Source organism: Telopea speciosissima, chromosome 7, assembly GCF_018873765.1.
Source record: "Telopea speciosissima isolate NSW1024214 ecotype Mountain lineage chromosome 7, Tspe_v1, whole genome shotgun sequence".
Lineage (NCBI taxonomy): Eukaryota > Viridiplantae > Streptophyta > Magnoliopsida > Proteales > Proteaceae > Telopea > Telopea speciosissima.
Genome location: NC_057922.1, coordinates 57,198,503 through 57,214,568, shown reverse-complemented (window position 1 = coordinate 57,214,568; position 16,066 = coordinate 57,198,503). Strand labels below are relative to the sequence as shown.

The following is a 16,066-nucleotide window of genomic DNA, read 5'->3' as shown; positions in this document are numbered from 1 at the left end:
CTCATTGTCAACCCCATTTACTTGGGATAAGGCTGAGTTGGTGTTGGTGGTGTTGTTATCATTATCTCATTATCAAAAACTACCATTGCCTTGCATATTTTTTGAATACACATATGAAATGATAATATTTACCTTCATTGGAAAAAATGTGTGATATTAAAAAGACAAAAAAGTAAGATTACAAATCAATTTATATCTTAAGGGGTGTCAATAAGAAAATCCGATTAAATAAGAGCATTATCGAGAATCTAATAAAATATCTTTGTTAAAAAGCACAAAGAGGGAGGGAGGGAGGATTAATAATTTGTTAAGAAGTTATAGTTGTCAACGACTAGTCATTTAAAAGCTACTTATTTTGATTAGCATATGTCAATTGTTATATATGTTATTGTGTGAAAAAAATCTTTAGTTTGAGTCCTCCCCAGGTAATTAACAATATGAATATCAAAATTGTCACTCACTCCCACGAATAAGAAGAACCAAAAGAATAAATATACAAATCATGTGGAAAGTCGAAACTTCTATATCGATTGATGATGAAAAATATAAAAGTATAAAACATCCACAATGTTTGAGCCACAACAACACGATCATATTCGTAAATATTAAGATCATCTAGAAGAACTTATCATGATGGAATCATTCATGAAAACTAGGCCCACAGAATAAGCATACAAGTAAACTTTATCATAAAAATTGAAATTTTAAAACAATATATAAAACATGGTCTGCTTATATGGTAATGTAATTCTAGATTGGTAGGAGATCAATAAGAAACCAATAAACTAGGATCTGTTATGAATAGGTGAATCAATTAGATCAAAAATAGGGTTTTTGATGAAATTAGGGTTAGGGTTTGATGTATGAGTAATGTCAAGTTGGGGTAAGGGAGTCTATCAGTGAAGGTCCTGAGATGTTTTAATGGATGGAAGTGAGTAAACTTGAATGGGCAACAACTTAGGTTTAGGATTTCGGGTTTTGGAAAAGAGAAAAATAGGGGAAGCTAGGATTTAGGATGAGGAAATTAGGGCAGGGGTTTGGATCAAGTTTCCTTAGGGTGAGAGGGAAATTCAGTCCAAATATGATGGTATTTTGATGGCTAGTTTAGTCTGCGCAAAATTTGGGTTATGGGAATGATGTTCAGAAATGGAGGGGATGTTAGGGTTTGGTGGTTTAGAGGATTCGAAGAAAAAAGAATAGGGTTGGGTTGATTCAAATTTACTGTTGTTGCAGAATTCCCTTGGCAGTAGCTTGTTTGATTGAGAAACTTGAATAAAAAATAAAATCTTTAACTAGAATTTGAAGGAGAGTTTCAAAAGAATCACTTAGGTTTCACACTGCAAAGTGTCAATTAGATTAAACACAATCCCACCAACGAACCACCCGGGCTTTACACCGCAAGGTGTTGATTGGATCACATATCAATCCCACCAGTCTTGATCAAACACAAAACAAAAATATTCACTGGAAAAGAAGAGCAGCAAAATTTTTTCATTATTATCAAAATTTATGTTTAATACTTGCCCCCCTTACAACCTTATATAAAAGATTCAAAAAATAGACTATTACACTAAAAATAAAAGGTCAAACCCAATCCTTAATTTATTAGGTAACTTAGACTAACTAGGAAACTGAAATAGATTCAAAACAGAGTCTTAATCCAACCCCATTAAACATTTAAAAGAAAAAACTACTAAAATCATTTAAATTGAACCATTGGTTTAACCGGTTCAATTTATGAACAAAAGCATCAAAATAAAACTAACTATGAAACTAAAACAATTAATCCCATATGGAACCTAAATACCCATATTTTATGCACATAAAAGTGTCTTATTGCATAGAAAAACCCATGGGACCAAAGGTCCAACATGTATATAACTTAACTTTAGACTTATTCCCATCAAAATAAATCTCTTTGGTGATATTTGCATCATATGGTGAACCAACTTGTATTATCATAAGTAGACACTTGATCAGTTCACGAAAGATATACATTACAAATAAAGAAAATAAATCATTTCATAATTACTAAATAATAGACACATTAATTTGCAAATTGATTACTACCAACCAAAAACTATTGATTAATAATTATTTTAGTAAGTCCCTTGTAATCATATTTCCAATGCTTTTAAAACTTACCGTATAAATGCGAATAAGGTATACCTGATTAAATATCTGACCAAAAAATTGCCACATGATGTGTAGGATGAGGCTTAATCTTTTTTAGCAAGTTGACCCCTAGTTCTCTCCTACTCATGTGTCAAGTTTCAGCCCAAAAGGTTTTGCCGATTATGAAAATAGAATATTAAAATTCTGAAACTATGAGAGAGTGCATACTAATACATGAGATTGTATCTAATTGAATTTGAGTATGAAATTTGACAGCCTATCTAGTTCATCCACTATCAATCCAACTATTGGAACTACCACATCATTCTACCATGTGGCAAAATTTCATGGACTGCCCAAAAAGCTTATCTCGACAGAGCCATGAAGTAGCATCTTTTTCATAAGTAAATGTGTAACTATTAAATTCTTTATAAATTTAGATAAGGGAATAAAGTTAAGTGGTAAGCAACTACTGTATCAAGTATAATGAATCGATTACCTTACAAAAAGGGAAAAAGTTGAGTGTGTCTAACATATACATAATATATGTGCAATGTGCATAAGTGACATGAAATATTCATCAAGTCAACACTGCACATTATTGGGTTGGCTTTTTAAACCCAGTAATTTGAACTAAATGATTAAACCTTATTGACTCCAACCAAGAACTCACTTGATGAGTTCATGAAAGATCTATATTTCAAATAAAGAAAAATAAATTATTTCATGATCATTGATTAATGGCCACGTTAATTGGCATATTGATTATTGCCAACCAAAAACTATTGATTACTAACTATTTTAGCAAACCCTATTCATTCACATTTTCATAGATTTTTTAAAAAAATTCCATGGATTGGCAAAGAAGCATATCATGATATAGCCATGAAGTGGCATTTTTTTTCTTAAGTAAATGTGTAATTATTTAATATTTTATAAAATTTGATAAGAAAAAAATAGGATAATTGATAAGTAATTATCACATCAAGTATAATGAATTGGTTATCATACAAAAGGAAAAATACGACTGTGTTTAACAAATGTAATGTATGTGCAATATGCATAGGTGACATATAATGTTCTTCATATTGATGCTACACATGATTAGGCTGGCTTTTTAAACCTAGTAGTTTGAACTTGACGATTAATCATTGTTGACTTCGTCCAAGAATTTTTTGGATTTGCCATCAAAACAAGTTGTAATCTAAAAGCACTAACAAAAATGTGGTTTTGTTGTTTTCAATCAGTATGCGCAATGGTCGCACTTATTGTTCACTTTCTTTTCCCTTTCAAAACAAAATGTTACTAAACAAAAATGAAACTCTAGTATTTGATTAAAAATGTCCATTAACCAAGAGGGATACACTTCCCAAGGAAAACTTCATTTGTTATAGTATGCTTTTCGATTTTTTTAAATAGATAAAGGACTATTGAGGCAAAAGTAGTTCTAGACTAGCAAGTGTAGAGGGTTTATCTAGACCAACATCCAGTTTTGTCATATGGAAGGGTGATGTGTCAATTTGAATGTATGAGAATATCTAAGAAACGGCCTTAATTGGTAACATATCAAATTTTAGACTCAAATTCAATTATATACCTTCCGATGTACTATTCCTTTGTATTTTCAATTATCCATTTTATAAAAAAAAATCATTTTCACTAGATTTTCAAAGCATTGTTTGCTACTTGACTAACTCCATTTCAGCAAAAAGCTAGTAAATGGAGGACCTTCGACAAAGTTTCAGCATTATCAATTTTGCTACATATTAGGAATTTGTACATGTCTTGTTTCACCCTCTAAATCTCATGGACTAGAAAAACTATTCTCATACACTTGTTACACTTAAGCTAATTTGGATACTCCTTTTTTCAAAGATGAAAAACTTATATTTCAATTGATGAGGTAACCTATGCATTTCATTAATGCTTTCTTTTTCTTTTTCTTTTTTCCTTGTGCTGATTTTTTTAAGGAAATTAATTGTCTATCTGGTTGAAGATATGTCAGCTCTATTTCAACAATTGATGTTGATTTGTAATTGAAAGAACAATTGCATACTTGGATCCATTTGATTACACTCCGGTTCCGTTAGAATGTTCTTGACACAAAAGTGTTCTCTTTTGGTTCTATTCTTATGACATAAATGACATGTATTCTGCACATAACTGGGCTAGTTTTTTAAATCCAATAATTTGAACTTGACCATTAATCCATGTTGACTCCATCCACGGACTTTTTTGGATTTGCCTTCTAAAGAAGTATGTGGAATGGTTGCACTAACTGGTCATATTTATTTAAAACAAATGTTATTATAAAAAAAAAAAAAATTTAAGTCCACACATGGAAACTTTTTTACCTTATTCATCAAAATATATATATATATATATATATGGTTAAAAGTTTCATGCACGGTTGTGTATAAGAGGAATCTTTTACACTGGTTTTTAGTAACTGTCAGATTAAAGTGTTTTAAGCTGAACCGTCCAAGAATAAAGTAATTGTAGATAACTCCTATACGGTTACGGTTACCTTTCAATACCTTTTCAAATACTTGTAAAAGATTTTTGTATTTATCAATAATGATTAAAAAATACAATAATAAAAAATAAAAAAATAAAAAAAAAAAACCCAAACAACTTCCTTCTTCCTTTGTTTTCTGCAACTATTTTTTCAAATATGTTGTCTCTTCAAACAACTTCCTTTTGTTTCTTCTGCAACTCCTTTTTTCAAATACGTGGAAGATGCAAGCTAAGAAGGTGAGGAAGGTTGAAGCAGCGGAACCCACACACGAAGAAGAACTAGCAGGGTTTGACGATGCCCACCACGTTGACGAACCCCATGTCTGTTGCTGTTGTTTCTGATGTTTGGTGCTCTCCGGGAATAGCTTTCGTCGCCGATGCTGACCCTGTTGATTGCGTTGAAGCGAGGAAACCTGTGGCAGGAAGAGGGAGAATCAATGGGAAAGGATACACAGAGAGGTTTGCCTCTCCCCCCAACCCCTCCCATTTTCCATTGCCTATTGATCTTAAAAGAGGGGTGGCCGTCACTGTGGAGGTGAGAGAGAAAAGAGGGACTGAGTGGAGAGGATTCACAAAAAAAAAAAAAAAAAAAAAAACAAAGCGAAAATCGGATACAAGAAGAGAAAAAAAATAACAAAGTGAGAGAGAACACAAAAAAGAGAAAGGAAAAGAGAGAGAGTTTGGTCTGAGACAGTTCATCGCAGGCCCTTTCTAAGCCGGGGAAGAACCAAGCTTGTTGCCGCTGCCGCTGACGCTGACCAGTGCTGCTGCCTCCTTTTCATCCTCTCTTATTTTTCCTTTTGAACTAAACCCCACGAATCTCTTCTTGTTCTTCTTCCATTCAACTGAAACCCACCTTCCATTAGTCTATCACCAAAACCATCCATTAATCCCACTTCTTCCATTTTTGTTTTACCCCACCAACATCAATCAGTGATCCATTTCCCCATTCATTTTCTAATCTTCTTTCATCTTTCCTATCTTCTAAAATCCCAACCCAAATCTACCGAGCCACTTTCTCTTCCATTTCTGTATTTGATTTCTTGTCTTTGGAATCCAAAATACCCCCACTTCTCCACTTCCATTTCCGGTTCTTATCATTCCATTTGGGAGGTATCCGCAACATTTGTGAAGAAGGCAATGGAGCAGTTCGTGAAGTTTGCCCGTTGTTTAAGCGGTTCTGCTAGCATCACTTGAAGTCTCAGTTTCCATTTTTGTTTGGTTTTTATTTGTTCAAATCAGTTTGTAATAATCCTTTCCCCATTTTGATTCCTTGGCTTGTAATAAATCCCTATCCCCTGCTTCCAAAGTTCATTGATCGATTGCATCGTGGAGCTACAAGTACTTTTCGTGTGGTCGATTGAGAGTTGAGATGGAGATGAGATGGAGATGAAAGAAACCAGTGTTTGAAGAAGAATTGTAGAGAACGAAAAGGAGTTGCAGGCCCAAAATAAATTATTTGAAAAAAAAGAGAGTTGTAGGGAACGAAACAATTTTCCCTTTTTTTTCTCTAATCGGTCTAGTTCCCTTTTTTTTAATTTATTGTTGATATATACAAACGTATTTGAAAGAGTAACCGTATAGGAGAAGTATATATCATTACTTTATTCTTGGATGATTCAGATTAAAACAATTCAATCTCACGGTTACTAAAATCCAGTGTAAAAAATTCCTCTTATACGCGACCGTGCATGAAAACCGCCCCCTATATATATTATTAAAACATAATGAAACTCTAGCATTGATTAGAAATTTACATTAACCAAGAGGGATACACTTCCCAATGATGCTTTCATTGTTTTAAACCAACAAGTGTGAGGATTTATCGAGACCAACATCAAGTTTTGCAATGTGAGAGGATGATGTAGCAATTTAAATGTATGAATATCCAAGAGTCTAGAATTAATAGATGTTATGAGGAAGAATGATTAATGTAGCTTGTATTTAAAATATAGATTTGGCAGTAGCTCCGATACACGATAAGCTACGAAAAAATCGTTTGAGGTGACACGATCATATTTAATAGAGGCCTTTAGATGCCCCAATATAATGGAGTGATTTGATTTAAATTGAAATAATTATAAGAGCAAGGGGAAAAGAGACAAGCATAGATTATACTTTGTATCGAGAAACTCGAATAGAGCTGATTGGAGAGCAAGAATCCCTGTTGCCAACCCCATTTAGTTGGGATAAGGCTACGTTGTTGTTGTAATCTAGATTGACCACATATCAAATTTCATACTCAGATTCAATCTGATACCTTCCCGTTTAGTGGCATATTCCTCTGTATTTTTAGTTGTCCATCTCATTATTTTTCACCAGATTTTCAAAACTTAACCAACTGCATTTCAATTGAAAGTCAACATCTTAGTAAGGGTGTCAATTGAGATGGATCTATACTGACACAAGTATCAAAGGTATCAATCCCAAAATCGTACCATTTAATTAATGGGACCAAACTTAAGTCTCGATCCGAATTATTAATGGGACATGCCGGTACGGTTCTAAGCACTATAGAAAAGGGAGAAGAACTTAAATGGTTCTTAACGAAATGGTTACATTATTAATATTATGGATTATTTTTTTTTTTAACATAATCATGAGATCTAAGTTGTCCTTCTAAAAAGCAAATTAAAATACAAAACCATGAAGAATTTCATGTGTTTATGTCAAACTCTCTAAAAGATCACATGTAACCTTCTCAAAATAACAACAAAATTAATGATAATCAAATAAACAAGGCTCGATATAGTTTTAGTGCCATTACCAAACAAGTTTATAATAATATAACTAAAGGTCCATCAGTTGAAACCTCCATAAGAAAAAAGACCACAAAAACACATCAAACTATAACCATTAAACTTAAACACAAAAACATTAAATATACCCTTTGAAACACTATTGAAGGTTCTAGTACCTAACCAGTATTTCAGTATTGATACCATTGAGAATCCCATCCAGAACAGTCCCCTCCTATTTATTATTTGGTATCAAAATCAGATCCTTACTCGGTTTGCTCCATTGTGATTCCGTACCAGGCTAAATGATACCGTTCATGGTGTAATCCAAAACAAAATATTAGAATATTTATAATTAAAATATTCTTTCAAAATTCCATAAGGCTTGGTATCAAAATAAATGACAAAAAACCCATTCTGACGAGTGTAGAATGTCTGAAGCCCCCCTCTCAATCCCAGCACTATATAGGTTTATATGAATATTAGGCATTGCCTGATATAGTTTCACAGCCAAAGTGTGAAGAATGAGAGCAACCTAGCCAGTTAGTGCAAGCAGTTACAAAATAGGCTTTCGACTTTCAGAGCCCACTTTTCTACCAAAAACAAAAAAAAAATTCAGAGCCCACTTAAATGTAGCAGTTCTATAGTTCCATAGCCAAATTGTGAAGAATGAGAGCAACCCAGCCAGTTAGTGCAAGCATTTACAAAATAGGATTTAGAATTTCGGAGCCCACATTTAATTGGAGCAGCAGTTGGTAGAGTTCACACGCACAACTTGTTCATGTTACTAGGATTCTTCAAAATTTTAAGGTCCAGGTTTCCTACCAAATTCATATTGTTGATCTTACCTACAGTTTATCACCTATGCTTTTAGATTACCACATTGAGTCGCAGAACAGCTGCTGAGACTTCAGTGAAAATGGAAACTATTTACGGAAAGTTACAAGATTACACAAAGTTAGGTTTGTTCACAAAACTATCCATCCATTGTTTTAGTTAACAAAAATACACTGTTTTCGGTTTTGGTCTGCAAAACTACCCAAACAGTGTTTCTCACTTTCTCCCTCAACTAAATACCTTTTTTGACAGTTTTACCCCCACCTCTCCTCCGTTTCTTCTTCTTCCTGCCACCCCATCGCCATGCCCCTGTGTACACATGCCCCCAACTCAGATCTGCAGCTGCCAATACTGATCGAAGAAGACTGCAACTTCTGAGCTTCAATAATCAACTTCGCTAAATCCTTGACACCTCCCTTCTGAAGAGAAACCCCTTCACAATCCCGCCACAAGTTTCTTCCGCAAAATTCAAATCTTTCCCTCTTGCAAACTACACAGTGATTGCAGGAACAAATTCTAAACTGACTGATTTCAAATAACCATTAATCAGATTAACATACAATGTTCGTCTTGATGGAATATCAAAACCATCCATCAGCTTCTCCAATTCAATGATCTTGTTTTCAAGCCCCTTCAAAGCATACAGGTATGCAAGAAATCTAAAACTTGATTCATCTGGCCAAACACTCAAGAGAGACATGATCTCCAAAACATTTTGGGCATCACTCACTGACCCCAGATCACAACACCACGTCACCACCCTTCCAAGGCACAGCATTACAACTTACAAGCGACCAAGTCAGGCTTCATGTAATCCAATCTCTCATCCAAGGCGATCCTACAATTCTCATTAAAATCCCGCAAGAATGCAATAAAGCAACCATTTTCCTGCTAATTTCAACACTAAAAGGAGGAAAAACCTGCTCTTAAACATAGATTTGATAAAAGAAAACACAGGGGCAGCACTGACTTCATTGACTGTAACAGGATCTGTATAGTTTCAGAAGAAAATGATTGTGGGTTCTTCTCTAATAAAAACAGCACAGAAGCAAAAGCCCTCTTGAGATCATGACCTCAATGCCTTGGCTCACCCACTCTGCAACTCATCCTCTCTGCACACCTACCCCGCAACCCGTCTTCTCCCCTGCAACATCTCTCTCTCTCTCTCTCAAATCCACCATGTCCACAGCCTTGCCACACCACCTCTGTCCTTTCTCCCCAACCAAACCCCACCCTACCCGCAACACACACACACCCTTCGCTGCAACAGCTCTATTGGAGTATTTGCCGATGATGGCAGTTCCGGTGGACAGGTGGGGAGCCCACGCAGCTTAGCCTCCTGGGTTTGAGTTCCCGAATTGCCGAGTCCACGGGTTTGTTGTATGAAGCTGGCCGCAGCAAAACCGCTTTGGAGGGGAGGGGAGGGGTGAGAAGGCAGGGGCAGGGTTAGGGGTAAAAATGTCAAACAAAGTAGGTAAGAGAGGAAGAGACACTGTAGTGGGTAGTTTTGTAAACCTAAACTCAATGTTGCATAATTTTGTTAAGTTAAACATTCAGTGGATAGTTTTGTAAAGGGATAATAATAAGTAAGTAATCCTGTAATTTTCCCAAATATTTATTCCCCACTTCTGATATATAATCAGGTTGCAGTAACAGATTCAATTCATATCAAATTTGAACAAAAAGCAACTACTACTTCCATTGTATGCTTCATCAAATCTAGAAGAGAGAAACAAAGAATGATAGAGCCATCCATATTTTCCTAATATTTCACTAAAAATGGCGTACCCAGTGCATGAGGGTCCCTTCAATGTGGGGTCTAGAGCTGGGATATAATGTACGCAGCCTTATCCCCACTTCACAGAGAGGTTGTTTCCCAACTTGAACCCACAACCACTAGGTTGCAATGGAGCAACCTTACTGTTGTGCCGAGGTCCGCTCTCTTTCCTAATATTTCATTAATCTCTACAAGATGCTAATAGAAACTACTCTTCCACACATGTGTAAGACATCCAAAATGTTGCATTTCTTCCAAATCAATATTTCGAAGTGGCTATTTGGATTAAAATTAAAATTAAAAATAAATGAGAATGTGATACACATTAACCAGCAATACAATCAAACTTGATACAACACACAGTGATAATGCACAATAACATCATCCTAACGGACAAAATAGTCAACAGATAACCCATGTTTCAAAAAACCTTATTACCCCTCAAAGGGAAACAAAATTGTGTGCATATTTTTCTGAATCGATAGAAAATGTAACAAGATTTTATTTGAAGGAATACCAGAAGAAGTTCACTAGCCGGCCAATTGATTCAACCGATGAATTGTACTTCTAGCAACCCTGTTAATGGGATCGAGCTTTAGAACAGTCCTTAGGTCCTCGGCCCCCAGTTTGTATTTTTCAGTACTCTCATATAGGAGTGCACGCTGTACTAGCACGGATACATTGGTATCGTCATGTTCTAGCACCTGCATACAAATTGCAAACTATAATTTCCCCACTTTTGGGCAATATGATGATCAAAAAAATTGGCACTAATTTTAAAGGTGGTGAGTGCAAATATCAGTTATGGAGTTAAAGTTTTCCTGGAGGGTTAACAGTCAAAAGAAGCCAATGCACTACTAAGTTGGGAAACTAAGGCCAGCTTGATTCTATCAATCTATAGACTATTTGGTCCTCCGTGAAGTAAATGGAAAGGTTCAGTTCGATCATTAGAAGGAGACATGATGAGAAATCCCAGGAGTACTAAAAAAATCAAATCTTACAAACAAGAGGAAGAAAAAAGGAAATAAATTAAAGCGAGAGCCATACCTTTGAACAGTCGGCAACGGCCTTTTTGTACTCCCCAACTTCTTTATAACACGAAGCTCTACAGGATAGGACCTCCACAATGGCAGCAGTGTCGCCAGCTTTCTCTAGAAGCACAATTGCCCAAGATAGAAACTTAATGGCATCAGCATACTGACCTTGTTTGTAATTGTCTAATCCCTTATTCTTTGCCGATGAAGCTGTGACCCCAGATGGAGGGGGAGGAAGACCTCCAAGATCTGTTGTACCTCCATCGTCATTCCCTCCAAACTCTGAACCCAATCCCCAATCATCCACTTGAGCAGGACCAGATGATGTGGGAGCTGCAGAGGAAGAGACAGACGGTGGTGAGAACAACGAATCCAGCGGATCAAGGCCCGTGGATTGTGGCGCAGACTGCTCGTGAGAAGAAAATTCTTGGGTAGGAATTCCAAAAGTATCCATTTTAGGGCCAGAATTGGATGCCGATCCCATGGGATTGTTAATGGAAGCAGGAAAAGCATCAGATTGAAATGGTGGAGTGCTAGATTTAGAAGCATTCTGGAAGGCTCCGAATGTGTTGCCGTCACCGGCATTAGAATTATTACTGGCCGCCGAATTGACATTATTAACAGCAGGCTTTGATCCAAAATCCACAAGAGATCCGAAGGGATCCTTCTTCGAGCTTGCAGAGACACCAGCCCCACTTTTCATGGACGGACCCCCAAGGTTTCGATTATTATTGTTGATGTTAATGCTGCTGCTGCTGTTAGTGGGAGTAGAATAACTCCCAAAATTTGCACCAGATCCCCAACTGGTGTTCTTCATTTGAGCGGCAGTAGTAGCAGGAGCAGTAGAATTGGACTTGGGCAGGGAATCGGCTACATTACCCATGGAGAAAGAATTCCAGGTTGCGGAAGCAGGGGCGGCGTTCTTCAAAGGAGCATTAGCGCCGCTGGTCTTACCGAGAGCCGAACCGACAAGATCTCCAAATAAATTGGGATTCTTCTCTGGAATTCCGAGACGAGCGCTAGGAGCGGAAGGAGCAGCGGAGGTCCAACTCTTCCCAGAGATATCCCCGACCATAGAAGTAGGTTTGTCTAGGCTGGATAGTGCGGCGGGAGTCGCGGCCGGCTGGTGAGTCCATGAGGGTTTGTTCATGGACCACGCAGAGGATGCAGGTTTTGACTGCGTCGCCGAGAAAGAAGTAGAAGAAGGAAAGGAATAAGGAGATCCGTGCTGCTGTTGTTGATGTTTCTGATCGTTGAGGGAGCGGGGACGATTGCTCCCCAGACCGGATCCGAGACCAAAGTCGAAATCGAAGTTATTGGAACCCTTTTGTGGATTCCCCGCTTTTCCGAAGTTAGAATTCATCGTTTCTACCCAGATCTGTAAAGAGGAAGAGATCTCTCTTGAGTCTGAGATCACGTGGACGACCACAACACCGACAAAGAATCGAAGAAAACAACAAAAAGAATGGTTCGATGAGATTAAATCATTCAAGAAAGCTTACCAGAATCAAGGAAGGTCGAAATGGAGGTGGAGAAGATGATCGAAGAAACAAGACAGAAGAAATCAAGAGGAACCGATCGCTAACTTGCTCGATTTTTTCCCCTATCCTTTGTACAGAGATGGTAGGAGAAGAAAGGGAAAGCTTGGTCGTGCCGGTTTGATGCCGAACTACACGCTGCTTCCTCTTCTGGCCTTTCCAGTTTCCTCTCTTCTTCTGGCCTCTCCTCTCCTCCTTCTCTCTATTTTAAGGAAAGCGGCGGCAGCCGGCAAGTGTAAGATCGAGTCATCGACTATGGCATTTTGGTAATTATAAGAGTTGATCTTCACCGTTAATGTTGCTTCTTTCTTCAAATGTAAAGCCATCTTTGCCCCTATAATATTCAGATTTTCCATTCCGACTCCTGATACAGCTGAGCGATGTAAGGGTGCAACGAGTCAGGTTCACGTACATGAACGTATGAGAACGGCTCACAGCCGTTCAGATGGAATCCACTTCATGTGACCACGTGAAATAGATTTCACCTGAACGACTGTGAGCCGTTCTCATACGTGAACCTAGCCCAACTAGAGAGCAATTTGAGCCGATTTTTAACGAATCGTTATCACCTCCAATTCCTGTCCGCTCCAATTCCCTCCAATTCCTCACATAGGAGTGGAAATGACCACCCTACACCCTGTCTAAACACACTGCCCAAGGTGGTGTAGAGTGGTCATTTTTGCTCCTATGTGAGGAATTGGAGGGAATTGAAGCAGGCAGCGAATTGGAGGTGATAAAAATTCGATTTTTAACACCCCAACCCAACTCTAGGTTCCTTTACTCAAGTCAACTCAAGATTCGATAGAGTTATCTCAGTTCACCTAGCAACACTGATGTTTAATTATATATTGGGAGATAAAACGTTGTTTGGTCGCGGGGGCCAATGGGAGCGCAAACCCAGGTATCCTACGTAAAGTGGGGTGGTCATTTTGCTATCCCTTGTGTTTGTACATAAGGTCACGACACCAAGCAACATCCTTTATGCCTTATATTTTAGGGTTTTTAACAAATGCCCCTGTGAAAATGCCCATTTGTTCAAATACCCCCTATAACATTTTTAATTGTAAATGCCCCTTTAATTTCAAAACATTGTACCATTTTGATCCAATCGATTAATGCGGGAGGTTAAACGTTAGTTTCAGGGAATTTAATGACCAAAATGCCCCTCTGATTAAAATCCATCAAAATTAAAAAATGTTAGAAATCTATAACAAAAAGGAGAGGACAGAAAGATGGCCTGCGACGATGCGCACGTACGAAGTGCAAAGTGCGTCATCAAAGCTCCACATTGTGCCTCACGCACACGCACATGCACACGCGCACGCGTACGCGCTTGAACGGTTACCTTTCTCGCTCGCAAGTGCACCGTACAATCTCTTCTAGCATTACATGTGATAATAATAACTACTAACTACTAACACATATAATCCCAATGAGCTTTCCTTTCATAGCCGATGTGGGACTAAAAGTCCACATCAATATTTTGAAAAATTCCAATAATTTTCTTCAATTTTTTAAAATAATTGAGCCTCAGTCAATAAACTCTCTGTACTTCTAAATCATACTTACATAAAGGTGTCTTTCGACTTGAACCTTTATATTGTCAAAATATATTAGTACTTGTCAAAAACGAAGTAGTCGTAGCCTTGAACTTAGAATTTTATAGCGACAAATCTAATATACTAGACATATGACTTACTTTAATATAGTTTCAATAACACCCGCACATTTATGGCCTTGTGCTTTCATCTTAGGTTTTCATAAGTGTCTTAGAGACAAGCTTTGAATCTCGCAGAAGCGGTCCCACTTCCTGCACTTATATAGGTGAATCTAATAAAATGCAATTGTATTACTTGCATTTCCTATAAGGCATAGACTCATTGAAGGATTGATCCTACCCTCTGTCGGTTTCTCCATACAAACATGTACTACCTTGAGATGTCAAGAAATCTTATCTCTACTAGTTGAGTGCATAATCGGTTATTACTACAAGTGTTTTTCCATTAAACTAGTTGACTAGATGTTGGTCTAATGTCTAGTTGATTTTCACTTGTAGGTTACCTCTCATTTAAAAGCTTTAAACCCATCTCCCTGGAAGTCTTCCATACCACATCCCTACCCAGGCCTTTTGTAAAGGGATCAGCCAAATTTTCCTTTGACTTTACATAACTAATAGTCACAACTCCTTTGATGAGTTGTTCTCTTACATAGCTATGTCTTAAACTGATATGCCTTGACTTTCCATTGTAGACTTTATTATAAGCCCTTGATAATGTTGCTTCATTATCATAAGATATTGATATAGCAGGCATTGGCTTAGGCCACAGAGGAATCTCTGTTAAGAGGTCCCTAAGCCATTCTGCTTCCTTTACTGCCATTGCTAAAGCGATAAATTCAGACTCCATAGTGGAGTGTGAAACTACAGTCTATTTCTTGGATCCCCAAGAAATTGATCTTCCACCCAAGGCAAATATCCAACCACTTGTGAACTTTGATTCATCGGATTCTGTGATCCAATTAGCATCCGTGTATCCTTCTAGTACTGCTGGAAAATCCTTATAACTTAATGCATAATTCATTGTGCCCTTTAAGTACTTAAGTACTCTAGAAACTGCATTCCAATGAATTTGTCCAGGGTTATGAGTAAACCTACTCAAAACACCAACTACAAAAGCTATATCAGGACGAGTGCACTGCATGGCATACATTAAGCTGTCAATGATACTAGCGTATTCCAATTGAGATATACAATTTCCTTCATTAAAAGTTAATCTAATAGAATGATCATATGGGGTAGCAACTGGTTTATAGTCCTCATGATTGAATTTCTTTAATATTTTCTTTATGTAATGAGACTGTGTTAAAGAAATACAATCAGAGGATTTAACAATTTTGATTCCCAAAATTACATTTGCTTCACCCATATCTTTCATATCAAAACACGAAGATAGGAAAGCCTTTGTCTCCAAAATAGTGCTTGTATTAGTAACAAAGATTAACATATCATCAACATATAAACATATTATAACACCATGTCCATTCTTGAATTTAGAATAAACACATTTATCAGATTCATTTATTCTAAATCCATTTGCTACAACTTTTTGGTCAAATTTATCATGCCATTGCTTAGGAACTTGTTTTAGACCATATAAAGATTTGACTAGTTTACAAACCTTACTTTCCTGGCCTTTCAAAACAAACCCTTCAGGTTGTTCCATGTAAACTTCTTCTTCTAAATCTCCATTTAGAAAAGCAGTTTTAATATCCATTTGGTGTATAACAAGTTTATTAATCGATGTTAAAGCAATTAACAATCTAATTGTACTAATTCTAGCAACTGGAGCATATGTATCGAAATAATCAATACCTTCTTTTTACTTAAAGCCCTTGGCTACAAGCCTAGCTTTAAACTTGTCAATGGTTTCATCAGCTCTAAGGTTTCGATTAAAAATCCACTTACAACCAATAGGTTTAAATCCAGGAGGTAAATCTGTTAAAATCCATGTT

At 37.0% G+C, this 16,066-nt stretch overlaps 1 protein-coding gene across 1 annotated transcript; it reads right to left on the bottom strand.

Moving 5' to 3' along the window:
* Positions 1 to 10,206: 10,206 nt before the first annotated feature.
* On the bottom strand, positions 10,207 to 12,576 carry LOC122669486 (mucin-5AC). The gene is made up of 3 exons (XM_043866253.1): positions 12,521 to 12,576; positions 11,032 to 12,396; positions 10,207 to 10,688 (listed from the first exon to the last, which is right to left on the bottom strand). Exons 2-3 carry the CDS (start codon positions 12,379 to 12,381, stop codon positions 10,515 to 10,517), a joined length of 1,524 nt encoding a protein of 507 aa, XP_043722188.1. The 5' UTR covers positions 12,382 to 12,396; positions 12,521 to 12,576; the 3' UTR covers positions 10,207 to 10,514.
* Between the last annotated feature and the right edge of the window lie 3,490 nt (positions 12,577 to 16,066).

Bases quoted from the DNA above. Each gene is read 5' to 3' on its own strand.
- LOC122669486 (XM_043866253.1), bottom strand. From the start codon at position 12,381: ATGAATTCTAACTTCGGAAAAGCGGGGAATCCACAAAAGGGTTCCAAT. The intron at 10,689-11,031 runs GTATGGCTCTCG...ATTTGTATGCAG, and splicing joins CCGTTGCCGACTGTTCAAAG to GTGCTAGAACATGACGATAC.